The following is a 26945-nucleotide window of genomic DNA, read 5'->3' on the forward strand; positions in this document are numbered from 1 at the left end:
CGCAAGTGGTTGGGGGAGGCTTGGGCAAGTCTCAGCGAGGTCGTTGGATCTTGCCCAATCAGTCATTAGTGATCAACAACGGTGGATGACGACGGCGGCCATGGTAGCAATGGAAGAAGAACGAGAGAAGGAAGAAGAACGAGAAAAAAAGAAGAGAAGAGAGAGAAAAAAAATGATTGGCTTGATTTTATAATTGTTCCTGAGAACAAAAAATTAGTTTTCTTTTTTACTTTTTGATTTTACTCCAAATCTATTTCTGGGAACAAATTTGTTGTTAGGAACAAAAAGTTTGTCAAACGGATTTATGTTTTAAATTTACTCTCTGGAATAAAAAAAATAGAAATTTTTACTGTTCAGCAAGTTGCCAAATGCACTCTTAGCCTTCTACCCCTTTGCTTACAAATTCTCTTTATAAGCTACATTTGTATAACTCCAAGCATTGTGATGATAGGCTTGTCCTTAACCTTGGCATCAATGATGTTTTTGCAGAAGCTTTCACACAAATTGTCCAAGAAAGTGCCACATTTTGAGCTTGCTTAGAAGTGAGACTTGCACCATTGCACTAAACTAAAGTCTTGCAGAACAACTGATCATAAATCTTTCTCATCAACTATCTTTAGCTCTTCCATCACCAACTCAAGATTAAGCATCCTAGCTACCATGGCAGCCTTCAAAAGCAACTTCTTAAATTCCACTCCTCTAGGATGCAACCTGAAGTATGCCTCAAGAAAAATCTATGTTTCGCTTCAAGCATTAGATTTGCTAATACTTGCACCAATCCCTTATGCTTGTCATACAAGAAAATCCACAACTCTACACTTTCAGGATTTGTTATCTTCGAATCTTCTACAATTATATTAATAAACCAATGTCATGTCTTAAAAATTTATTGTCCTACAACTGCTCATAGAAAGAAATACATATGATTTTTGTCATCTACGCTTGTAGCTACTAGAAGTATACCCTCATATCTTGATGACAAATGGCAACCGTTGAACCCCATAAGGTGCCTACATCCTTTTAGAAAACCCTTCCTTAATGAGTTAAAATATATGTAGACTCCTCTAAACTTGAATTGAACTTGATATTGTTTAGTGTTGATTACCCATGCAGCTCTTGAGTTAGTATCAAGAAGTGTTTTGTAATAACTCATAAGCATCCGAAATTGCTCCTCCTCCCTTATGATCATACTCATCACTCTAGCCCTAACTCTATAGACCATTATCCTTGACAGTTTCCAAACATTCTCAGACTCCATTATTTCCTTCATTGAAGCACTTGGTCATGTAGGAATATTCCTCAACCTATCACAGTATTTGCTTGCTAACCATTAGTGTTTACTTGAGGAACATACATATAGAGCTCTATTACATGTATGTACAGAGTTGAAGGTTTTAACTCATTAAGTATGCTCTGTACTTTGAAAGCATAAATGAGTCAATCATAGTTCTCATAATACACTACCATCACCCGGTTCTATCTTAATGAACCTCACATATCCTCATTTTTTATGGCATAGTTCCCAATGACCTCTCTAAACTCTTTAACATTACTTAAGCACATCCCTAACTTGAAGAGGAGATTCTCTTTATCAACTTTGCCATAGGACTTAGGATGTATATACTCATTTTGTATTCAAGAAATCCACATTATCATATAAGATATCTATATACTTGTTGCTGCTTCCGACCTCCCTGTCTCTCTACATTGACCATCATCATTGACAGTTTTATCTTTTGACATTTCTTTGTAAGAGTCATGAAGTGGCAAACCATCATTCTTCAAAACCCTAAGCATCCCTGTTATTAGATATGGACTAGTTTGCTTCTTCACATCCCTCACCTTGGTGCAAAATGGAAGCAAAAATAACATCAATATATTTCTATGCAATATACGACAAATATACACTAGAACAAACAAAACAAAACCAATAACAAATTGCAAAAGAGGGACTATGACCAGCACCTAGGAACCACAATGGCAACAAATTCAATTAGAAAATACAACTCAAATGTATCGATTTGCACAAAAGGAGAAAGAATACAAAGCAAATCTTATTAAACAAGGCAAGAACTTTTGTACCATCATTGCCATCGATATGATATTCGACGTTTTCCACACCTTGTTTACATGTTGCTTTAATAAGCAACAATCGCCTTATCACTAGACGAAGGAAGGATCAGCTGCACTCTTAATTGGGAAATTTGAGGATTTGGGAATTGAGGTTTCAATTACTCGATTTTGAGAGATTTCAGAACCAAAATTGTGAAATTTGGTTTTTGCTCAGAAAATTTAGGACAAAAATGCCCCTGGCATTGGCGCGAAAAGTGACTCCTAAAACACGCATGCTCGCAAGCCAGTAAAGATGCGCTGTCGGAAAGCCAGGGGTGAAAAAGACAATTTTGTTTCACCCCTGTCATTCCAGGGTGAAACAAACAATACTTCATAGACTCTTTTGAAAGAACGACCCCATTTCATGGGGCTTATTGAAAATTTCCCTGGCAAGAAAAAAACACATGGTTAAAGGAAAATTGTTAAAAAAGTCTTAAATCTTTTATAATTGTGCTAATTTAGTTTTAAACCTTTTATTAATGTCAATTTAATCATAAACCTTTTGATTTGGTGCTAATTCAATCCTCCAAGCTAATTTTGGCCGGATTTTGCTAACTAGGCACCGATCGGCCGACATGCACAATTGGTGCTACATTGACAACTTTTAATAATATTTTAATAAAATTTTGAATTTTTTTTTATTTTCCTTTTTATTTTTTTTTTTTATTTTCCTTTTTTTCCTTCTTCTAGCCTTCCTCTAGCCAATTCGCTGGACCTTAGCGACTAGCTAGAGGCAACAACCAAGAGGTCGACCTTGGCCAACCTTGTTAGCCTTTGGTGAGCCTTGTCGACCACTAGCCACTGGCGAGGCTCGAGCCCTCGTCGCCTGATAGGCCTTGCCTAGCCTCTGGCGAGGCTAGCTCGAGGCTACCTAGGTTGCAAGGGCAACCTCACGCTAAGTTGGTGAGGCTCACCCTTGCTAGATCTAGCGAGGGTCAAGCCTCGCTGGCCATCACCTCTAGCTAGTTGCTAAGGTCCAGCAATTGGCTAGAGGAAAGAGGAGGATAAAGAAAAATAAATAAATAAATAAAAGAAAAAGGAAAAGAAAATAAAAAATTCAAAAATATCAAAATATTATTGAAAATTATCCACATCAACCGATCGGTGCTGAATCTGCAAAATTCGACCAAAATTAGTCAAAAATGATTTAATTGACATTAAGTGAGAAGGTTTAGGACTAAATTGGCATTAATGTAAAAGGTTTTGAACTTTTTGACACTTTTCCATGATTAAACGAGGAGCAAACACAGTGCCTGGTTTGTACCAAATTTCAGGAGAGTTAAGTGGGACGCCTTCCACCGCCAGCTCTCTACCGTGTGTATGCCGAGACTGCTATGGGAAGATTGCAAAATCGTAAGAGCTACCTCGATTGTGCAGATCGAAACCCTTTGGAAACTCTGAAGTACTTTCGTACACGAATTGAACTATGCTTAACTTTGGAATTTGATAGCTTGTCTTCGATAAGCTGCCTCACAGATTGCGATAAGCCATTGTAGGATGTTCATCCTCTCATCACTTGTTGCAAAGCTCTGTCGGGCCAATATCAAGATATTCAAGTAATCAATTGTCTAAGAGAGGCCAACTGAGTACTAGATTGGATCGTAAAAGCCCATTAAACCGAAGTTGTTCCATGTAATCAGCTCTCTAATCCTCCTCATCTTTTGTGGACCCGATGTACATAGATCCGTTTGCCCTGCGATCGGGTTTTATTTGAAGGAATGAAAGGAGCCTTTTCCAAACCAAAAAAAAAAAAAAAAACACGCGATGCCTTCATCCTCCAAAATATTGTCCACGGCCCCGAGCTGTCAGATGAGTTGAGTTCCTGTCAAGATCACTTACGTGACCCCTAGCTGAAGATGGAGTATAATCTTTTCCCTATTGGCCTGCAAGGATGGTGGATGAGATGATCATTCACTTAGAAGGGACTTTGGAATCATGTCAATTTCTTTCGTGGGTCTCTCCTACTCTCTCTCCCCATTTGTCCCCTGCCTCCTTCAGTGGCCAGTGTCTATATTATTAGGTAGGGGCGTTGATTTTGTATATCTGGGCAAATAGCGATAATGTTCCGATGAAGCAGAGGTTGAGACGTTTATAAACAGATAAGATATCGATTGCGGTGGCTTAATATAGCATCAATTCTCGCAGATTTTTGTAGGAATTGTTTTTTAAATACTTGTTTTGGGATGATTTTGTTTCACTCTTCAACTCCCCCATCTCTTAGGGAGTCCTGTTGGCTGTTACATCTGAGCCGTTGCAGAAAGGATCGAAGGTCAGAAATGGCATACTTTGCTGGCAAGATTGTTGATGCAGGTTGCGTCCAAGAGTATCCAGTTACCCTAGTAACTTGTTCAGTAACTTAACAACTGCAAAATTTAAGATGCAGACCGCAACAGTGAATCTCAAACACCCTGGATAGTTTTTCTCTTTGTTGGGGAACAAAAAAGTCGTCACAGAAACTATTATAGCTGTTCATAAAATTGTTGTCGCCTCACATCCTTCTTTTACTTACCATCTTAAGCAGTAAACAGTGAGATTTTTGTTCGCATAAGCACTCATGTAATCCCTCTATGTCCCAAACACAATCCTGCAGATCTGTTCTCCCAGAGTTTTCTTCACTTTGACATATGCAGCTTCTTCATAGTGGCGAATGATTCACTTGAATGACACCAAGAAGCGAATGGCAATGTGGTACATGATTATTGAGAAGTATTTTTTTCTTACAAAGGACCTCTTGAGGGACATACACATTATACACAATTCGATTCTTAAACATCTCTTTAATGGCAAATGTTGACCACTGCTAGCCTTCAGCTAGTGTTTATCAAATGTGCTTCTTAAGAAAATCAAGAATCAGCTGATTCACCTCATTGGGGGATTGCTCCTGGATAAAATGTGTTCCCTCTGGTGAAAATACAATCTCTAGCTGGGGAACAAATTCTTTGACCTTTTCGCTCCTGATGTACTCTTCAATGCCTGGAAATTTGAGCACATAATCCTTCCCTCCCATGACCAACAGTGATGGAACTTTAATGATAAAATCAGTTATTCCCAGGTCCTCCTTAGACGACCTACAATATCAGCCAAATTGTTAAACATAATTTACTTGCAGGATGCAGGACTGTCTGAGGTCCATATAAACAGCAATCTTAGCTTGTTCACTCTCGCAATCTCCGTTGGGAGATCAATTAGTTTTGCCTCCTTATTCTAGAAGAGCAATGAATAGAAACCCCTCACTCAATATGAAGAGGTGGAGAATCTCAGTATGTTAACATTGGACGCTGACTAGTATCATATCAGAATAGTCTACTTTCATCTTTTGCAAAGGCAATGACAAAGGACTGAAGCTCCATGGTGAGTACACAGCACAAAAACTATCAGAAGGTTCCCCCTTTCCATTTACTCGGTTAACATCAATAATTACAGTACATAACCATGTGGGGCTGATCTTATCACGTGACAGACATAATATGATGCCCTAGAGCCATAGGCAGTGCTTGCATATTCCATCTCAGATCAATTGTCATTAGCGTAGTTTCTGATCACCAATAGAGCTATAAATTTGTTAGTGAAGCAGTATGGGTATCATTGGCAGGCACTCTATGCTACCAAGCATAGAGCATGAGACCATTTACCTGTACGGAATTTGCAATGCAGTGCGAACCCCTGATTTCTGGTACAGAGAACTGTATTCTTCAAGATCTAATTCTGTAAACCAAGAGGGAAGAGGGGTAGATGGATCGACTATATCCATAATCTCCTGGTTCTCTGCAGCTATTGGTATTTCACTTCTTGAAAAGAGTATGTAAATATTGCGTACAACTGTTTTAGCATCAAGGCACCCAAAATCAGCCTCTGCCCGTCCAGGTTCCTAACATAGAGAGTTCTAAGATATCAAATTGAAAGCAGGTGATTGTCACTTTCCCATGTAACAGTCTTGAGAACGAGTTACAGAGGCAGCATACCCGCCATCTTGAAATGTAAAAGCCTTCAGGGAGATGCTCATGATATTTGATGGGATGACTAGGAGAGCGGTGTGGAAATCCTAGGGTCACTACTCCTTGGACCCTCTCTTGGTGGAGGAGGGAAAACATGTAAGCAGGAAAAACTCCGAAGTCTTTAGCTACAAGAAACACCTGCATTGACAATGCCCAAACCTTGTTAAAAGAAGGCTTTACTCTAATTACATAACCACAGAACCCCTTGTGCAAAGTAACAGCAGCAAAACTTCTACAGTGAATGTCAGGACTGATTAAACTAGAAGGAGCAACTTCATCAGGTTACTCTGAAGGTCAAATTATGCGTCTATGTGCAGAGTAGATGAGGCTTCAAATTTGTCCCATATTCTATTTGTGCTCAACGAGCTATTGGAGGTTTTCTCTTTTCATAACCAAAACGACAGATTCTGTGTGAGTTCCCAGTGAACCCCTGCTATAGAACTTATTACCGCATCTGATAGACAGTCTCTATGAAGGCTTTGTTCACTAAAACTTATCTTGAAGGAATACGCAAGGTGAATAAGTATTGAAAACAACCACACTCGAAAAGAATCTTCTTTCATTTTTGTGAGAACAAGACCCACCTTAGGTGGGTAAACCATAATCCATGAAGTACCAACCTCTTGAGAGATCAGGTGAGACTTACACCGAGAGCCACAAGACGTGGCCCAAGGTATTTCAAACTTTGTGTGTTATTCTTTCTACCACATCAGCATTATCAAACAAAAAGAGCACAAGAATTTTCTCCTTGTGAACTGGGATTGGTTCTTTCTATCCCTTCTAAATTATGTCCATTTTCTCAGCAACCACGCATAGCAAAGAAAATTGGGAAAATATAGAATAATCACCTTATCAATGCCTAGGGCATCAAGCAATGCACCAAGATCCTTAATAAGGTCACCGAAGGAGGCCTTTTCAAGTTCAGGCGGTGGATCAGACAACCCGTAGCCTCTGAAATCAGGCGCTAGCACGCGAAACCCCGCTCTCGCCATGGCCACCATCTGGTGCCGCCATGAGTACCATATCTCCGGAAATCCGTGCAAGAACATGACTACATTGGGACCTAAAAACGCAATTCACAAAGCCAAGAACTCACTCATAAATCCAGTAATCAGGCACTGTAGTTGGAACTCCTAAAAATATATGGTCAACCCATAGAAAAATTGTCAAGATTACCATAGGATGGCGTGGTTTTTTATACATGTGAACATTTAAAAATCTTCATGCGTGGTTGATAGTCTTGGAGATTTCAAGAACCAAATTACTTAAAGACTTTTAAGATAAAAGGGGTAGCTTGATTATGCCTGGGAAAAGGGTTTTAACAGGTGCGCCGTGTATAAATGAGATGGGGGAAGTTTGAGCAGAGTGAACTTACCAGACCCGATCTCGGCAACGTGGAGCTTGAGGCCTTGGACTTCAATGAATTTGTGTTGAAACTGTTCCATTTCACAGAGAGAGACAGAGACAGAGACAGAGAGACAGTTGGAGTTTTACAGTTTCAGCTACAGGTGGAGGAGAAGTACAGTCGAAGATGCTCTTTTGGTTCTTCAATGTCCGAAAGTCATAAACATTTCACGTTAGGTTTGGACTTTAGTGCTTATACATATTAAAATATATTTGGAATTTATTGCTTATAGATATTAATATAATCTGTTTTATCACTTATATTGTTTTATTGAGTTTTGACCATACCAAGGTTTCGAATTTTATTTAGTTAAAGAAAATTAGAAGGAACCTCTCGGGTACTGTTCATCTCTTTGCTCTCTAGCTAGTTTCGCACGCTACAGTACGCCGGAAGCGGTTGTTGTTGGCTCCAACCAACTTAGCCAACCGTTGGTGCTCGTTTTTGGAGACGAACCCCGCCCAGACCCGATCTACATCTCCACCGAAGGATTTCGCCTGGTATGGCCTCCTCTTTCGGATTTCGTGAGCTGTGTGATTAGGTTTTTGGGTTCTGGTTTGCGCCTGCTGTAATGGCGTCCTCCTCCTCGATCCCGGATGGAATCCTGGGTAAGTCTCTTCTTGAGGCTACGAAGGAAGCCTCCGTTCCTCCCCTTTCTTCTCGCATCCCTCCTGGCCATCAATCTTCTGCATTGAGGGATGCTCGGGGCCAGAGAGGCCAATCGCGAAGCAAAGGTCGAAGCAGAGCAAGGAAAGCTCGATTTCAGCTTGGTGGGCTTCCTTTCTCTCAACCTGGTGGTTCGATCCCCTCCACCTCCATGGCTCCAAGTGGAAAGAATAAAGGTGTAGCCACCAATGGTACTCCGGTGCCTTCTTATCGTCATCCTCAAGCTCAGCGCCCTGTTGTTCACCAAGGATTGACTTCTACTTCTAGTAAGGTTGTTATCACTCAACAAGGCCCCTTCTATAGAAGCTCCTCAGTGCCCCCCCACGTGCGCGCTCTTGGGCGGCGGTTACTCGGTTGACTACTAAAGGATACAGCTTATCCTATATTCCAATGGCTGTTATTGATAATAAAATTGTTGTGCAAATCTCTAAGGAGATTATGCAAGTTGCTCACCCAAAATGGGAGGAATGCCTTGTTAGCCATTATATTGGGAAGAAACTCCCCCTTGATATGACAAAGAATGCTCTCAACTTTGCTTGGGGTCACCATCTAGCTGAAGTAATACCCGCTGATCTTGGTTATTAGTTCTTCCATATACCGGATCGTGCCTATAGGCATAAGGTTCTTGAAGGAGGACCGATTATGGTTTCCAAGATTCCTTGGTCTTCCAGCAATGGTATTCAACGATGGAACTCAAGAAGGCCAGCCATAGTTCAATCCCTATTTGGATCCGACTCAGGAATGTTCCGGTCTCTCTCTGGTCAGCCTCAGGTATTAGTGCTCTTGCTAGTGCTCTAGGTAAGCCTCTCTATGTGGATAGTCTAACTGAAGAAGACTGTCGTGGCTTTTGCCTGTATATGTGTGGAGATTGATGCTTCGAGCACTCTTCCTGAAGTGATTGAATTCACTTTAAACGATGAGCCCCGCTCTGTGGTTGTTTATTATGAATGGGTTCCTTCTCTTTGCCCCACTTGTGTTTGTTTTGGTCATCGATGTGCTGATCCTGCTATTTCGGTCTCTCCTAAAGCTGGTAATACAGCCGCTAGAAGGCCTGGTCCACAGCCTGCTAATGAAGTCCGGGGTAAAAGAAGCTTTAAAAATCCTGCCATTCGTGAGGATCCGCTGGTTTGTAATATTGTCCCTCCCTCTCATGGCAAGCAATCTCAAGATGCGATTCTGGTCGAGCCTGTTCCTAAGGTAATTGCTCCTCTAAAGATAAGGAATGATGATACCCCCCTCCTTTGAAACCATCCTTGGTTCATCCCGTGAGCCATCCCAAGTCGGTATTATTAGAGCACCAAGCGATTTTGTGGTGGATCCCGCCTCCTCCTTGAGTGATGAAGTCCCAGATGAGATCAGTTCTAGTGGAAGTGAATCGGATTCTCCCGATGCGGTTGCTCCGTCCATCCCTGCAGAGCCTGACTCTCCCCAACTTTCCCCTGAACCGACCCTTGCAGCCCTTGTGAGACAGAAAGGAAATCTTCAATTTGCGTCAGCTGAAGCGAGTTTCCCTTTGAATCCTAAACTGGTGCCACCCTCGGCAAAAAACGAGGTGGCAAGAAAAGGTAACTTCCTCACCTTTTTGGGTCCTATGTTTTTTGGTGTTTGGAATATTAGGGGTCTCGGCACCCCCCTTAAACAGGCCGAAATTATGAATTTTGTGAGAACCAATAACATTTGCTGTATTGGTATCTTGGAGACAAAGATCTTGCCTAGTATTTTTCATGCTGTCTCTGCTGCCTTGCTTCCTAGTTGGAATTGGTGCTCCAATTATGTGCATTCAGCTAGAGGTAGAGTTTGGGTGGGTTGGAACCCTGCCTATGCCATTTTTGTTATGTCTGACTGCTCCTCTCAGGCCATTCATGGCCGCTTGAGTTATATTACTAATGTCACTTCCTTCTATTTATCGGTGGTTTATGCGGAACACTCCCTTGTTTTGAGAAGACCGTTGTGGGTTGAGTTGAATCACTACAGCCTTATATACCCAAATGAGCCTTGGATCGTTGCGGGAGACTTCAATGCTATCTGGAATGCCTTTGAAGGGCAGATAGATCAAACTATTGGATTCCAGCCTTTGAAGATTTTGGCAATTGTCTCATTCAAGCTCGCTTGGATGATCTCAGGTTTATTGGTAATCGCTTTACTTAGGCAGCCTCCTTTGGACCTAATCGTAAACAAAGGAAGATCGATAGGGTTGTTGTTAACTTAGCTTGGAATTCCACTTTCTCTTATTCTGAGGCCTCCTTCTTGGCGTCGGGTGTGTCGGACCATTCCCCGATGGTTGTTAGGATCCTTCCTACTCCAAACAATCATAAGTCTTTTAAGTTTTTCAACTTTTGGATGGCCCATCCGACCTTCTTTGAGCTGGTAACACAGGTATGGGATTCTTCCTTCGTTGGCTCGCCCATGCATATGCTCTGCTGCAAATTGCGTGCTCTTAAGTACAGACTTAAAGTCCTAAACAGGACAACCTACTCGGATATCTCAACTCGTACAAAGGCAGCTAGAAGTTTGCTGTTGATTGCCCAAAATGCAATCCAATTATACTTGCTCAACCAGTCTTTAGCTGATACAGAGAAGGAACGCCTGCTTGCTTTCTCGGATCTTTGCATCCAAGAAGAGTCATTCTTCAGACAAAAGTCTAGAGTGCGCTAGCTTAAAGAAGGCGACCGAAACACGAAGTATTTCCATCACTCGGTTAAGCGGAGCCACCTTCGGAATAGAATATTATCAATTGTTGATGGAGATCTCCATATTACCGACCCTTCCCAAGTTCAGCAGCTCTTTATCGCCCATTTTCGTAACCTTCTGGCGGCTTCCCCCCCCCATGCTGTGAAGCCTTCAACTGAGGATATCCGTGCTCATTTGAATCATACTATCAATGATATTCAATTCCTTAGCCTCTCTCGGCCTATTACGGATGAGGAGATTCGGGAAACCATGTTCTCCCTTGCAAATGGTAAAGCCCTTGGCCCGGATGGATTCAACGCAGATTTCTTTAAGCGGTCGTGAGACATAGTTGGTCCTTCGGTGATTTTGGCAGTTCGGGATTTCTTCAATTCGGGCCACCTCCTTCGAGAGATTAATGCCACTATCATCACCTTGGTTCCTAAGATCCAGAATGCCTCGACAGTGAATGACTTTCGCCCCATAGCCTGTTGCAACACTATATATAAATGCATTACCAAGATTCTTGCTAACAAGTTAGCTTCGGTTCTTCCTTCCATCATTAGCCCTCCCCAAAACGCTTTTGTTAAAGGCAGAAGGATTAGCGATAATATCCTCCTAGCTCAAGAATTATTCTGTGATTTCCATCATGAACTGTACCGGCCTAAATGCATCGTTAAGGTTGATTTTTGTAAAGCCTATGACTCGGTGGATTGGACTTTCATTGAACTAACCCTTAAAGCTTTCGGCTTCCCCGGTGTGTTTATTAACCGTATCATGGCTTGTATCTGGTTACCCATGTTCTCCATCTCCTTAAATGGCGAGCTTCATGGTTTTTTCTCGAGTGGAAGGGGAATTTGTCAGGGTGACCCGATGTCTTCTTACATCTTCACTTTGGTTATGGAAGTATTCACCGGTATCCTTAATCGCCAATCCAGTAAGCCAGGCTTTGAGTACTTTTGGAGATGCAAAGCTACTAAGCTCTCCCATCTCTTCTTTGTGGATGATGTCCTATTATTCTCGAAGGCCAGCTTGACCTCGGTGCGACTCTTAATTGATGGGATCCATCTCTTTGTCGACTGGTCAGGCCTTTTACCCAATCTTAGCAAGAGTGATATATTTGTCTTGGGAGGACCTGCTTCTTTTATGGATGCCGTGGTAAGTGTCTTAGACTTCCAGTTAGGATTTCTTCCTTTTAAGTACCTTGGTGTGCCTATTATATCTACTAGACTTGGGAAAGTAGATTGTGCTGCATTGGTAAACGCTATCACCTTGAGAGTCCAATCTTGGACCAATCGATTCTTGTCCAAGGCAGGCAGGTTGCAATTGATAAAATCGGTCCTTCACTCTATCCAAGTGTATTGGTCGAGTGTCTTTATATTGCCTTCTTCTGTCATTAAGCGGATTGAACAAATCTTTCGACAGTTGGAAAGGACCTACCCTGGGCTCAGGTGGGGCTAAGGTGGCTTGGGATGATGCTTGCCTACCTAAGGAGGAAGGTGGGTTGGGGATTCGATCCATTCGAGTAAGTAACTTGGCGGCCATGATCAAGCACATATGGATTCTCTTTACTGATAAAGAGTCCCTATGATGTAAATGGATGCATTCAAATTTCTTAAAGCATAAGAATTTTTGAATTGTGTCTAAGCCAACGTTTTGTTCGTGGGCTTGGAAGAAATTACTTGGTCTCCGTGAATTGATCCAGCATTAGTTTAGGTGGAAAGGTGGAATATTGGCGATGGCTCTTTAGCCTCCTTTTGGTTCGACTCTTGGCATCCTCGTGGCCCTCTCTATAAGATATTCTCTAATCGTGATATCTATCGCTTCGGTATTCCACGACTTGCATCAATTAGAACTGGTTTGGCAGCCCTGACCACCTCGTCCACGTTTGCGAATGTTTTTGTGACTTGGGAGGAGCCCCTCCCGATCCTTAATGGGGAAAATGACCGATTGGTTTGGCGGGGTCACCCCTCTGGTATCTACTCTTAAGCTTCTGCTTGGAATCTCTTGAGGTCGAGGAAGCCCTTGACTCACTGGTTCAGGTTTATTTGGAGCCCCTCTCTCCCTCCTCGATATCAAACTCACTTGTGGCTGATTACTCGCAATCGTCTGCCAACTCAGGTGAGGTTACTCTCCCATGGAAGAATCCCGGATGTGTCTTGTGCATTTTGTTCGAGTAGACCGAATTCAATCGATCACCTTTTTTTTGGCTGCTCCATTACTCGCGGCCTTGCGGCCTTTTGGGCTGCGAAGTTTAATCTTCCTTAGAGAAACCAGCCTTGGAAAGAGAACCTTTTGTGGGCTATTAAACACTTATCTGATCCAGGGTTCCACCGATCGATGGCTCGGTTTGCCTTTGGTGCATTATGTTATCTTGTCTGGAAGATGAGAAACAATATCATCTTCCGCAACCAACATCTTTTCCTCCCAGCTTTGAAAGCCCATCTAATCAAAGCTGTTAAAGACAAAACCTTACATTCTCAAAGGTCTCGGATAACCCCCGCAACAGACGTCTTCAACTTAGCTGGGGTATCCACCCTTCTATCTTTGATTGTTGATGTTGCTGGTTCCAGTTCACTCATTCTTTGCTTCGGTTTGGATGTAACCTGGTTTTGTTGGGTTGTATTTCTGCCCTCCTTTTTCATCTTTTCTTGTCTTGCTTTCTGCCCTGGCTACGCTGTTCGTTAGCCTTCTTCTAGCTGATTATTTTCCCGTTCCATGTATCTTTCTCTGTAGCTTGGGTTGGCAACCTTCCACTCGTTTGGTTTTTCTCGAATCCTCTGAGTGCAAGTTTTTTGGTGCCGGCCTTTTTCTGTTGTACTATATATAGCTTCCTAGTTCACAAGTCTATCTATAAAACTTACATTTTACCCAAAAAAAAAAAAAAGGTTTCGAATTTTATTTTATCTTATTTTTACGGATGAAATTCTAATTTTTTGTACTGCTTATCAAAAACTTGAAAAAATGATTATGATAATGAGTAATTAAATCACTCTCGTCGGTTTCTTGCCATCTCACGTTGTCTCTCTCACTCATCACTCCAAATATATGGAAACTGGAATGGAAAATGAGTTGCTGCAGAAAGGATCGAAGGTGAAAAATGTTGTAATTTGCTGGCAACATTGTTGATGTTGGTTGAGTCCAAGGGTATCTGGTCACCTTAGTAACTTGTTCAGTAAGTTAACAACTGTAAAATTGAAGATTGCAGACAGCAACAGTGAATCTAGAAACCCCACAAAGCGAAGCATTCTACACCGTGGATAATTTTTATTTCCCTTGGCAAACAGAAAAGTGGTTACGGAAACTATTCTAGAGATACATAAGATTGTTATAGCCTCACATCCATCCTTGTCACTTGCCATCTTAAGAAGAAAATATTTGTCAGCGAGATTTTAGTTCACACAGGCACTCATACTATCCCTCTATGTCCCAAAAACAACCTGCAGGTCTGTTTTCCTAGAGGTCTCTTCACTTTGACACATGCAGCTTCTTCATAGTGGTAAATGATTCTCTTGAAATGACACTAAGAAGGGAATGGCAATGTGGTCCGTGACTATTGAGAAGTATTTTGTTCTCATAAAGGAACTCCTGAGGGGCACACACGTTAGAGAGAATTTGATTCCTAAACATCTCTTTTTAATAGCAATTGTTGACCACTGCTAGCCTTCCACTTGTTTATCAAATGTGCTTCTTCAGAAGTTTGATAATCAGCTGAGTCACCTCGCCAAGGGATTGCTCCTGCATAAAATGCATTCCCTCTGGCGAAAATACAATCTCCAGCCGCGGAACAAAGTCTTTGACTTTTCCGCTCCTGATGTACTCTTTAATGCCTGGAAATTTGACCACATAATTCTTCCCTCCCACAACCAGCAGTGCTGGAACTTCAATGATAAAATCAGTTATTCCCATATCCTCCTTAAATGACCTGCAATATTAGCCAAATTTTTAGAAAAAATTTCCTTGCAGAATGCAAGACTGTCTGAAGTCTGTATAAATAGCAATCATAGCTTATTCACCCTTGCAATCTCTATCGGGGGATCAATTAGTTTTGCCTCCTTATCCTAGAAGAGCCATGTATAGAGACCCCGCACTCAATATGAAGAGGTGGAGAGTCTCATCATGTTAACATTGGACACTGACTAGTATCGTATCAGAATAGTCTACTTTCATCTTTTGCAAAGGCAATGACAAAGGACTAAAGCTCCGGTGAGTACACATCACAAACACTATCAAAAGGTTCACCTTTTCCATTTACTCGGTAAACATAAACTATTACAATACATAACCATGTGGGGCTGAACTTATCACGTGACAGCCATAATATGATGCCTTAAAGCCATAGGCAATGCTTGCATATTCCATCTTAGATCTCATTAGCCTAGTTTCTACGGATCATGATGCCTAATATGAAGTGAATCGTTGTGGAAAGATTGTTCTACGAAAGCCTGGATGGTGCGAATTACGAACCTCAACCTCTAATCAAACCTGTGATTGGCAACCTCGGTATGAACATGACCTATTGATGAACGCATGTCAACCAACCAACATTATAGACACACGAGCGAAAGGATTCGCTATCTCGCTCGATAAGTCGAATCGACCGTCACAAGGGAACCTTGATAAGGTCAAGTCCTCAAAAGAATAGTAGAAGATGATCTCTAAACTTTTTTTTTTCTCAAAAAAAAAATATCCTCCAAAGAAATTCAGTCAGTCTTTAATATAGGCCTTCTAGTTGCCACACAAACCCTAAAATCAACCCTAGAAATTTAATACGTCATATTCTAGAATATACCTAAATAAGAATATATATTGACTTGGTCAAATATTTGATTACCAGATAATCAAATTGTGCCAAGATTTCCAAGATTCTTCAAGATTTGATCCAGGGTCATCTCCTCACCGAAGATCACAAACCATGACGCCAATAGTTTGCCTGAATTGCTTGACCCGCACTCGAGTAATCGAACCAGTAGGAATAGACAATGGGTCCCTAGTACCACCTCCTCGATATGGCTCGATATCCACATCATTCCCTCCCCCGTGCAAAGGATTTGCCCTCAAATCATCACTTACATCGAAAAGAGTCAAGTCAGAAACATTAAATGTAGCACTAATGTCATACTTATCTGGAAGATCAAGCTTATAGGTATTATTGTTAACTTTTTCCAACACCATGAATGGTCCATCCCCTCACAGTAATAACTTAGAATGTCGCTGCTCAGGAAATTGCTCCTTACGCATATGAACCCAAACCCAATTGACTGGTTCAAACACCACTTCCTTGCGCCCTTTGTTGGCTTGCCTTGCATATTGCTCAGTTTTGCGCTCAATATTTGCGCGCGTCTTCTCATGTAATGCCTTGACAAATTTGGTTTTCATTGCTCCATCTAAATCCACACGTTCATCAACAGGTAAAGGGGTTAAATCTAATGGAGTTAACGGATTAAAACCATAAACAACCTCAAAAGGTGTAAATTTAGTAGCAGAATGCATGCTCCTATTATATGCAAATTCAACATGTGGTAGAGAATCTTCCCAAGATTTTATATTCTTTTTAATAATAACACGCAACAATACCCCTAAAGTTCTATTAACTACCTCGGTTTGACCATCGGTCTGTGGATGACAAGTAGTAGAAAATAACAACTGTGTTCCTAGTTTTTTTGACAATATTTTCCAAAAGTAGCTAAGAAATTTAGAATCTCAATTTGAAACAATCGATCTAGACATGCCATGCAAACGTATAACCTCCCTAAAGAACAAATCAGCAACATGAGATGCAACATTAGTTTTATGACAGGGTATAAAATGAGCCATCTTTGAAAACCGATCAACAACCACATAAATAGAATCTCTACCATACTTAGACCTATGCAATCCTAACACAAAATCCATAGAAATATTAGTCCAAGAATGCGTTGGAATAGGTAATGGTGTATACAAGTCATGCGGTTTAGTTGTAGACTTCGATTACTTACAAGCAATGCATCTCTCACAAACACGTGTGACATCTCTCTTCATATGTGGCCAATAAAGATGTTCATACAGCATTTCATGAGTCTTAGTAATGCCAAAATGCCCTATTAAACCACCACTATGTGCTTCTCGCACCAACAATTCACGCAAAGAACACTTAGGCAAACATAGTTTGTTTTCACGGAAAAGATAACCTTCACGCCTATAGAATTTATCAAATGCAGCATGCTCACATGCTTCAAACATCCTCATAAAGTCATCATCATCAGTATATAAGCCCTTGATATGCTTAAAACCTAGACACTTTGCTTCTAAAGTAGTTAGAATCGCATACCTTCGAGAAAGTGCATTGGCTACCACATTCTCCTTACTTTTCTTGTACTTGATCACATATGGAAAAGTCTCGATGAACTCCATCCATTTAGCATGTCTTTTATTCAACTTCTACTGCCCTTTCAAGTACTTCAAGGTCTCATAGTCAGTGTGGATCACAAACTCCTTTGGCCATAAATAATGTTGTCAAGTTTCCAAAGTTCGCACTAAAGCATACATCTCTTTATCATAGGTAGGATAATTCAATGTTGCTCCACTCAATTTATCGTTGAAATAAGCTATGGGACACCTTCCTTGCATCAACACGGCTCCAATTCCTATACTAGAAGCATCGCACTCTATCTCAAAAGTAGCACTAAAATTCGGCAAAATAATAAAGGACCATTAGTCAACTTATCTTTTAGCATATTAAATGCTTTCTCTTGCTCTTCTCCCCATGTGAAACCCACATGCTTCTTGATAACCTCAATTAAAGGTGCAGCAATGGTGTTGAAATTTCTCACAAATTGCCGATAAAAACTCGCCAATCCATGAAAGCTACACACGTCTCCTATAGTCTTAGGCGTTGACCATTCACGGATTGCTTTGACATTTTCTTCATCAACTTGTATACCATTAGCACTAACAACAAATCCTAGAAATACTAATTTGTTGGTAACAAAAGAGCACTTCTTTAGATTAGCGTATAATTACTTGGCCCGTAAAACCTACAAAACAACTCGCACATGCTCAATATGGTCATCAGGGTTTCAGCTATATATCAAGATGTTATTGAAATAGACAACCACAAATTGACCAATAAAAGCACGCAAAACATGATTCATAAGTCACATAAACATGCTCGGTGCATTAGTTAATCCAAATGGCATCACTAACCACTCATATAATCTATACTTGGTCTTAAATGCAGTTTTCCATTCATCACTTTCTTTCATTCTAATTTGATGATAGCCACTGTTCAAATCGATCTTAGTGAAAATGCAAGAACCATGCAACTCATCCGACATGTCATCTAATATAGGAATAGGATGTTGATACTTTACCGTAATGTTATTGATTGCTCGGCAATCGACACACATTCGTCAAGTTCCATCATTCTTTGGCACCAACAAAACAGGGACAACGCACGGGCTAAGACTCTCTCTCACATACCCCCGTTCCAATAGTTCGCTAACTTGCCACTAAAGTTCCTTTGTCTCCTCAGGATTGCTTTGATATGCGAGACAATTAGGTAATGGCACATCAAGAATCAAGTCAATTTGATGTTCTATGCCTCGAATCGGTGGTTTCCCTCCAAGAAGTTTATTAGGAAAGACATTTTCAAATTCCTGCAATAAAGACACAACAGGACTAGACAAACTTGTGTCAAGATTGTTAGTAGAAAAACAAAACCTCATTGTACAAAAGTACAAGCATCGGTCGGTCTAGAACTAAAGCTCTCCTCACCTCACTCGATTTTGCATAAAAATTATTTTACCTATTTTCTTTCCTCTCTTCTTTTCCCTTGGTTTTTACCACAATCCTTCTCTCGGCCTCTCATTTTCCTTGCATCTCAGACATACCACGCAAGCCCTTGGATTTCTCACATTTTCTCTCTCTCTCTTGGCTTCTCGTTGTAACTTTAACTGATCTTGATACACCTCACTAGATGTCATTGATAAGTCTTTTGACTTATCACCAATGAATAACGATTAGTATACCCATCATGATGTACCTCTCGATCATATTGCCATAGTCTTCCAAGTAAAATATGACCCGCTTGCATAAGTACAACATCACACTCTAGCTCGTTCTTGTATCTCCCTATCTCAAATGGGATTCAAACTTGTTTCAACATTTTCACCTCTCCACTATTATTTAATCATTGAAATCTATAAGGCCTAGGGTGCTTTGTCGTCTTCAAACCCAACTTATCCACCATAATACAACTTGCCACATTTGCACAACTACCTCCATCAATTATCAAATTACAGATCTTACCATTCACCACACATCTTGTATGAAATAAGTTATCTCTTTGTTGATGATGCTCCTCCTCCTTTACTTGTACACTAAGAGAACGCCTAACCACCAATAAGTCTCCTTTTATAGCTATTTCTCAATCACTACAATTTTTTAACGGTGGCATCTCATCATCATCTTCTTCCCTTTTACTTTCGGACTCAATAACACCATGTCCAGTCATGATCATCACCCTCCTATTATGGCATTGATTCGCCATATGACCCTTGCCCAAATACTTAAAATATTTAATCTCACAAGTTCTAGTGTTAGGGTTTTCGATTTTACCTGAAGCCGGATTCATTCCAACTTTACCATCCCTCTCCTTCTCCTTTGAGGTTTCGGTTTTGGTGTTATTTCCTTACCAATTTGGCTTCTCATCTCTCTTCCAATTGAATCTCCAATTCTGATTTGAACCTCTTCCACTCTTGTGATTTCGGTCTAACTTCAATTGCAGCTCAACTTTGATGGCTTTGTCCACCAATTCCTCAAATTCAACATAGTGTTGCAGCTCCACCACCCTTACTATGTCTCGGCTCAAATTACTCAAAAATCTTGACATTGTGGCCTCACGATCCTCCACCACATTAGCACGGATCATGGCAATCTCCATCTCTTTATGATACTCTGCCACGCTCTTATTGCCTTGTGTGAGATTTTGTAACTTTTGAAACAAATCTCGATGGTAATGACTTAGTACAAAACGCCTCCTCATCACCGCTTTCATCTCATTCCACGTCTCTATCGGTCTTTCACCATTGCACCTCTTACTAGTCACAAGTTGATCCCACCAAATTATAGCATAATTAGTAAATTTAACAGCTGCAATTTTTACCTTTCTGAGCTCGGAGTATCGTTGGCAATCAAATACCATCTTAATGCGTTTCTCCCATTCTAGATATGTATCGGGATCATTCTTCCCTTGGAAAGAATGAATCTTCATCTTGATATTACCAAGTTCATTATCTTCTCGATGTCTAAACCCTCGGGCTCCATTCCACCTTTCAAATCGAGCATCTCGATTATCCTCCATGTCAGCCTCATCATCATCATAATGCCGTTGTTTTCTATGTCGTGTTCTAGAGGTATCTTGCTGATGTTGCGGCCTTCCTTGGGGTAGCTCTCGGTCACCATCAACCCTCATGCCATTCCCCATCATTCGGCCATTAAACTCCTCCACTACGGCCCTTAATTGATGGATGCTTTCTACAAGCGCTTCATCCCTTCGTATAGAGTCAACCTCCCTTTGAGCTTTCTTCGCGCGACATATTTTAAACCCGCAAGTAAACCTTAGTCACAAAAATCCTCACCAATCGCTCTCTCACGTGTTTCTCTCAAGGTGTTTGTCACTCCCCTCGTATTTAACTCAAGTTTAGGCTTTTTCCATCATCAATTAAGCTTACACACTCTTGCATTTTCCCTCTAGTATTCTCTTTTCACAAGCTCTTTATTGGACTCAAAACCCAACTCTCAACCTCCTCACGACAATCAATCAAACTAATCAAACAAGATTATATCACTATTGATTTTGTTTCAGCAAGTAACAATTTCAAACCAACAAGTATAACTTTCGAAATTTCAATTGAAATACAAATCACTACTGATTTTGTTTCAATTCGGTCTACTAACAAACGAGTCGCTTTCTTGATTTTTTTTTTTTTGTTGGGCTATTTTTATTATTTTTTGCCGAATCTGTTTTTTTCTCTTAGGCACTTTTTTTGTGTGTTTTCTTTCTCTTTTTTTTTTTGACAAACTTTCTCTTTTTTTTTTTTTTTTTATGAACTCAGATACAATTTAAGATGTTAGGAAAAAAAAATTAAAACTAACAGCAAACAACTACGTATGGAAGCACAAAAGTAATCGGATCCCTAAATTGGCTAGAATCGAAACCCTAGCTCAATAAATCTCAAATTGCTGAATATAAACAGAAAATTAAAGATAAATAGACATTGTAGAAGCAAGCTCTGATACCAAATTAAGTGAATCGTTGCGGAAAGATCGTTCTACGAAGACCCAGATGGTGCGAATTGTGAACCTCAAACTTCAATCAAACCTGTGATTGGCAACCTCGGTATGAACGTGACATATTGACAAACGTGTGTCAACCAACCAACGTTATAGACGCTAAAGCGAAAGAATTCGCTATCTCGCTCGATAAGTTGAATCGACCGTCACAAGGGAATCTTGATAAGGTCAAGTCCTCAAAAGAACAGTAGAAGAGAATCTCTCAACTTTTTTTTTTCTAAAAAAAAAAATATATCTTCCAAAGAAATTCAGTCGGTCTTTAATATAGGCTTTCTAGCCGCTACACAAACCCTAAAACCAACCCTAGAAATCTAATGCGTCATATTCTAGAATATACCTAAACAAGAAGATATATATATATATATATATATATATATATATATATATATATTTGACTTGGTCAAATATTTGGTGACTAGATAATCAAATTGCACCAAGATTTCCAAGATTCTTCAAGATTTGATCCAGGGTCATCTCCACGTTGAAGATCACAAACCATGATGCCAATAGCTTGCCTGAATTGCTTGGCCCGCGCTCGAGTAATCGAACCAGTAAGAATAGACAATGGGTCCCTAGCACCACCTCCTCGATATGGCTCGATGTCCACATCACAATAGAGCTATAAATTTGTTAGTGAAGTAGTATGGATATCATCAGCAGGCAGTCTATGGTACCAAGCATATAACACAATATCATTACTAGTATTGTGGAACCCTGATTTCTGGTACAGAGAACTGTATTCTTCAAGATCTCCTTCTGTAAACCAAGAGGAAAGAGGGGTAGATGGATCGACTATATCCATTATCTCCTGGTTCTCTGCAGCTATTGGTAGTTCACTTCTCGAAAAGAGTATGTATATTGCGCACGACTGTTTTAGCATTAAGGCGCCCAAAATCAGCTTCTGCCCATCCAAGTTCCTAAAATAGAAAGTTCAAAGATGTCAAATCGAAAGCAGATGATTATCACTTTACCATGCAACGGTCTTGAAAACGAGTGTTACATAGGCGGCATCCCTGCCATCTTGAAATGTAAAGGCCTTCAGGGAGATGCTCATGATATTTGATGGGATGAAAAGGAGGGCGGTGTGGAATTCCCAGGGTCACAATTCCTCCGACACTCTCTCGGTGGAGGAGGGAAAACAAGTAAGCAGGAAAAATCCGAAGCCTTTAGCTGTAAGAAACACCTGCATTAACAGTGCCCAAACCTTGTCAAAAGAAGGCTTCACTCTTAGCACAAGACCACAGGACTACTTGTGCACAGATGCTATCACAGCAGCAGAACTTCCATAGTGAATGTCAGGAAACTAGAAGGAGCAAATTCACCAGATTACTCTGAAGGTCAAATTATGCGTATATGTGCAAAGAAGATGAGGCTTCAAATGTGTCCCACATTAACTGTGCTCGACGAACTGTTAGAGGTTTTCTCTTTTCATAACCAAAATGACAGATTCCGTGTGAGTTCCCAGGGGACCCCTGCTATTGGACATATTCCTGCATTTGATAGACGGTCTCTACGAAGGCTTTGTTCTCTAAAACTTATCTTGAAGAAATACGCGAGCTGAATAAGTATAGAAAGCAACTAACACTTGAAAAGATTCTTCTTTCCCTTTTATGAGAACAAGACCCACCTTAGGTGGATAAGCCATAGATCCATGAGTACCAACAAACCTCCGAGAGATCAGGTGAGACTTACACCAAGAGCCACAAGAAGTAGCCCATGCTACTTCAAAATTTGCGTTTTATTCAGTCTCCCGCGTTGGCATCATCAAACAAGAGGTGCACAAGAATTTTTCTACTTATGAACTGGGGATCGGTTCTCCCTTTTTCTTCTAAATCATGTCCATTTTCTCAGCAACCATGCATAGCAAAGAAAATAGGGAAAATCATAGAATCATTATAGGAAAAAGACGACACAAACGTCATAACTTTTGTATAGTACTCTCTTAAGTATTGTAATTCTTTTTTTATCATTTGAGTGTCATAAATTACCTACGGTACTCACTAGAATGTCATAACTTTTTTTCTAATAACTAAAGTGCCATTGAACTTTTCAATCGATCACTTGAGAACTGTAATTTTTCGAAAACATTCACTACAAGAGCCATGTCAAGTTATATTTCCGGTATTTAGGTGAATGTTTTTAAAAAATTATGATACTCAAGTAGTCAATTGAAAGTTACAACGCTTAAGTAAACGTCTTTCTAGAAATTATGGTATTCAAAAAAATAAAAAGTAATAGCCTTTAAGTGAGGACCATATGAAAGTTATTATATTTGTATTACACTTATCCCGAATCACCACCTTATCAATGCCTGGGCATCAAGCAATGCACCGAGATCTTTAAGAAGGCTGTAACATCTTGGGTCTTCAATGTACACGAGATCGGGACAAGCGTCCTCGATGTGGCAAAACAATGTCCTCGCTGTGGCCCCACATGCTTAAGAAGGCTGTAACCTATGAAGCACGGGCCCGTGCTTCTATGTCGTGTCCGACACGTGTCGGAGCGTGTCGGACACGTCAACACGCTTAGACACGATCAGACACGCGTTGACTGTGTGTTGATGCGTGTCCGGAAGACTCCGGGTGGAGGCGAGGGAGGGTGAGGGAGCAGAGGCCGTGAGCGATGGCGAGGGCTGCCACTGTTGCGATGGATCGGCGGTGAGGAGGAGGAGGAGAAGGATCAAGAGGAAGAGGAGAGGAAGGGGGTCGTGCGGAGAGGAAGGTGGTCGTGCGGCGAGGAGGAGGAGGAGAAAAATCGAGAGGAAGAGAAGAGGAAGGGATCAGGGCCCGAGGGGGCGCCGAGCGGCGGTGGCGGCGGCATCTCCTCCTCCTCGGCGTCGCATCCGCTCCATCGTCGAAAGTTGCAAAACAATACGAGGTGCAAAAGAGGGGAGCGAGGTCCACTATCTGCGTGTTTGTCTTGGTTTGGTGTTTTTTGTGCGAGCAGTAGAAGGAGGAGGAAAAAGAGGGTTGCTAGGGTTTTTGATAAGGGAACTAAAAAATAATAGGCGTGACTTTTGAGTTTTAAGGGAGGGGAAGTGAGGCTGACAGCCTGTCTATCAGTGGTGTGGCACCACATGTACTTTCGAGTTTTAAGGGAGGGGAAGTGAGGCTGATAGCCTGTCTGTCAGTGGTGTGGCACCACATGTCCGCTTTGGACACTAAGTCCTCACGGTTTTGTTCCTCTCGGGGCAGCCTATACTACTTCAAAAAAACGCATATGTATAGTTAGAGGGACCCAAGCCTTATAAGCTAGCCTAGATATGGGACAAGAGACGCACCCCCTTCCTACGCACATCCGGGGACCGAGGCGCGAATGCATCGCCATCCCTGCTCCGCGCGCGCCGTCGCTTGGGCCGTCACAAAGGCCACCGAAGGAGGCCTTTTCAGGTTTAAGCGGTGGATCAAACAACCTATAGCCTCTGTAATCAGGCGCTGGTGCGCAATAACCGGCTTCCACCACGGCCACCATTTGGTGCCACCATGAGTACCACATCTCCGAAAATCCATGCAAGAACACGACTACATTGGGACCTAACACGATTCACAAAGCCGAGAACTAGCTCATAAATCCAGTAATCACTCACTGTAGTTGGAACTTCTGAAATTTCTGGTCAACCCATAGAATTTGTCAAGATTACCATTGGATGGCAGGGCTTTTGATACGTTTAAACATTTCAGAGCTCTCCAACATGTATGGTTGATAGTCTTGGAGCAAAAAACCCTATAACTCAAAGTGCCCCGAAAAAAAAAGGGGTAGCTTGATTATGCTTAATAAATAAAAGAAGCTTTAACAGGTGTGTCAGGTATGAGTGAGACGATAGAATTTTGAGCAGAGTGAACTTACCGGAGCCGATCTCGGCAACGTGGAGCTTGAGGCCTTGGACTTCAATGAATTTGTGTTGAATCTGACCCATTTCACAGAGAGAGAGAGAGAGAGAGAGAGTTGGAACCAAAAGTGATATAAACTTTTGATAACTTTGGAGCAAGAGCACCCAAATACAGAGAGAGAGTACTATTCAAAGCATGGGCTTTACACGGAGAACACTCCACACTGTAGCAAGCTTAACTCTGCAAGCTTTTCTCCAAGCTCAACTCTCTCACTCTCTACTTCTAAGGTTGTACCAAGTGTACATGTAAATAGAAGAGCCACCGCCGAGTGAAGTCAGCAAAATATTCAGCTAATGCAAGCTTGTCCAACACAAAGTAGAATTTGATTTCTCTTATTCTAAGCCAGCCGGTAACAAGTCCACACTCGACCTTCCCTTTCAACTGACTTCATTTTGCTTGCCGAGAAAGAAAAATTTGCATTAGGGTGTCTTCATTTCGCAGAAAACAAATGATTGGGAATATAATTTTTCAAAAAATAATCACTTGCTTCATTGATAAAATGAATGAACAAAGAATAATTTCATCATCCATAGAATTGTTTAGACATGAATTGTTGTCAATAATGAAAATACTTTTCGTTAGCTAATTATTTCAAGCGAAACAAGCAATAATCTTTTGAACAAGATTTTCCAAATTATTTGTTTTCCATTAAACAGACAAAACCTTAATAAATCCACTTGATCAACTCTTCTTTCACTGTTTGAAAAGGTCAACAAAATACAGCCTTACACTTTGCATGCCATATGTTTGGCTAAAACTAATGAAATTACGATCCCATTTGTTTTGTGAAATATAAATGATTTAAAAAATATTTTTCTAAAGTAATTGTCTGTGTTACTTAACTTAATTAATTAATGAAAGATATTTTCATTACTAACAAAAATACATGTCTAAACATTTTTGTAGAAGATGAAAACATTTTTCATTCATTCAATTATGTAAGCCACATAAGCGACCATTTTTAAAAAAATCTTTTATAAATCATTTATTTTTCATGAAATAAATGAACCGAATTGGATTTTTCTTCTTTAAATTGAGTTGGTTAAAGTCAGAAAAATTTTATGCTAAATTTGGACTTTAGAAGTTATACATATTAACATATATTTGGACTTTAGTACTTATTCACATCCATAGATTGAAAAAATGTATGCCAAAAAAGAAAGATTGATTAAAATTCATGTAAATCCAGCAACTTTGATTGGTTGGAGCAATGCACTGGTGTCTAGGACCAACATGTTCTCCAGGGGGCAAGAATTCTTGCTCGAGCCTAGACACAGAACAGAGTTCTGTGCTGATATATTATGGACATAAGTGGTAACAGTCAAATGCCGCTAATAAGGAAAAAGTGATTAGAAACTTGCTCACCAATTCCAGCTATGAATATATGGTGCTGATTTTTTTTAAGCTCCAATATCTCTTGAATTCCAGGACAAAATCATCCCTGTTCAGTTAGCCTTCCAATCCCTTGGCTTATGAATCCTCTCCATGAGCTGCGCTCGTATAGCTTCAAGCGTGGTGATGATAGGCTTGTCCCCTAACCCTTGTCATAATGATACTTTTGTTGAAGCTTTCACATCAATTATTTAAGCAAAACCCACATTTTGAGCTCGTTCATAAGTGCGATTGCTCCATTGCACTCCACTGGAGGCTTGTGAAACAACCGATCATAAAGTTTTCTCATCACTATCTTCAACTCTTCCACTACCAACTCAAGATTAATATCTAGCTGCCATGGCAACCTTCTAAACCAACTTTTTAAGTTCCACTCCTTTGGAATGCAACCTAGAGTATGGCTCAAGTAAAATCTACGTTTTGATACAAGTATTAGATTTGCTAAAGTTTTCACCAATCCCTTATGCTTGTCATACAAGAAATTCC

At 40.7% G+C, this 26945-nt stretch overlaps 2 protein-coding genes across 2 annotated transcripts; both read right to left on the reverse strand.

Annotated features, from left to right (window-relative positions):
* Positions 1-4785: 4785 nt before the first annotated feature.
* On the reverse strand, positions 4786-7611 carry LOC104441037 (epoxide hydrolase A). Its single transcript, XM_010054038.3, has 5 exons — positions 7483-7611; positions 6956-7170; positions 6075-6245; positions 5745-5980; positions 4786-5180 (listed from the first exon to the last, which is right to left on the reverse strand). The coding sequence occupies exons 1-5, from the start codon at positions 7550-7552 to the stop codon at positions 4934-4936; spliced, it is 939 nt and encodes a 312-aa protein (XP_010052340.2). The 5' UTR covers positions 7553-7611; the 3' UTR covers positions 4786-4933.
* A 6909-nt stretch (positions 7612-14520) lies between these two features.
* On the reverse strand, positions 14521-25093 carry LOC104442656. Its single transcript, XM_039310699.1, has 4 exons — positions 25024-25093; positions 24473-24710; positions 21852-22094; positions 14521-14767 (listed from the first exon to the last, which is right to left on the reverse strand). Exons 1-4 carry the CDS (start codon positions 25091-25093, stop codon positions 14521-14523), a joined length of 798 nt encoding a protein of 265 aa, XP_039166633.1.
* Positions 25094-26945: the final 1852 nt, after the last annotated feature.

Source organism: Eucalyptus grandis, chromosome 4 (genome assembly GCF_016545825.1).
Source record: "Eucalyptus grandis isolate ANBG69807.140 chromosome 4, ASM1654582v1, whole genome shotgun sequence".
Classification (NCBI taxonomy): domain Eukaryota; kingdom Viridiplantae; phylum Streptophyta; class Magnoliopsida; order Myrtales; family Myrtaceae; genus Eucalyptus; species Eucalyptus grandis.

Coding starts and splice junctions, on each gene's coding strand:
- LOC104441037 (XM_010054038.3), bottom strand. CDS start 7,552: ATGGAACAGTTTCAACACAAATTCATTGAAGTCCAAGGCCTCAAGCTC. Junction 5,981..6,074: donor TTTACATTTCAAGATGGCGG/GTATGCTGCCTC, acceptor TCTCTATGTTAG/GAACCTGGACGGGCAGAGGC. Junction 5,181..5,744: donor GCATTGCAAATTCCGTACAG/GTAAATGGTCTC, acceptor CTGATATTGTAG/GTCGTCTAAGGAGGACCTGG.
- LOC104442656 (XM_039310699.1), bottom strand. CDS start 25,093: ATGGGTCAGATTCAACACAAATTCATTGAAGTCCAAGGCCTCAAGCTC. Junction 22,095..24,472: donor TCGCGCCTCGGTCCCCGGAT/GTGCGTAGGAAG, acceptor TTTCTATTTTAG/GAACTTGGATGGGCAGAAGC. Junction 14,768..21,851: donor GATATTGTGTTATATGCTTG/GTACCATAGACT, acceptor CTAATATTGCAG/GTCATTTAAGGAGGATATGG.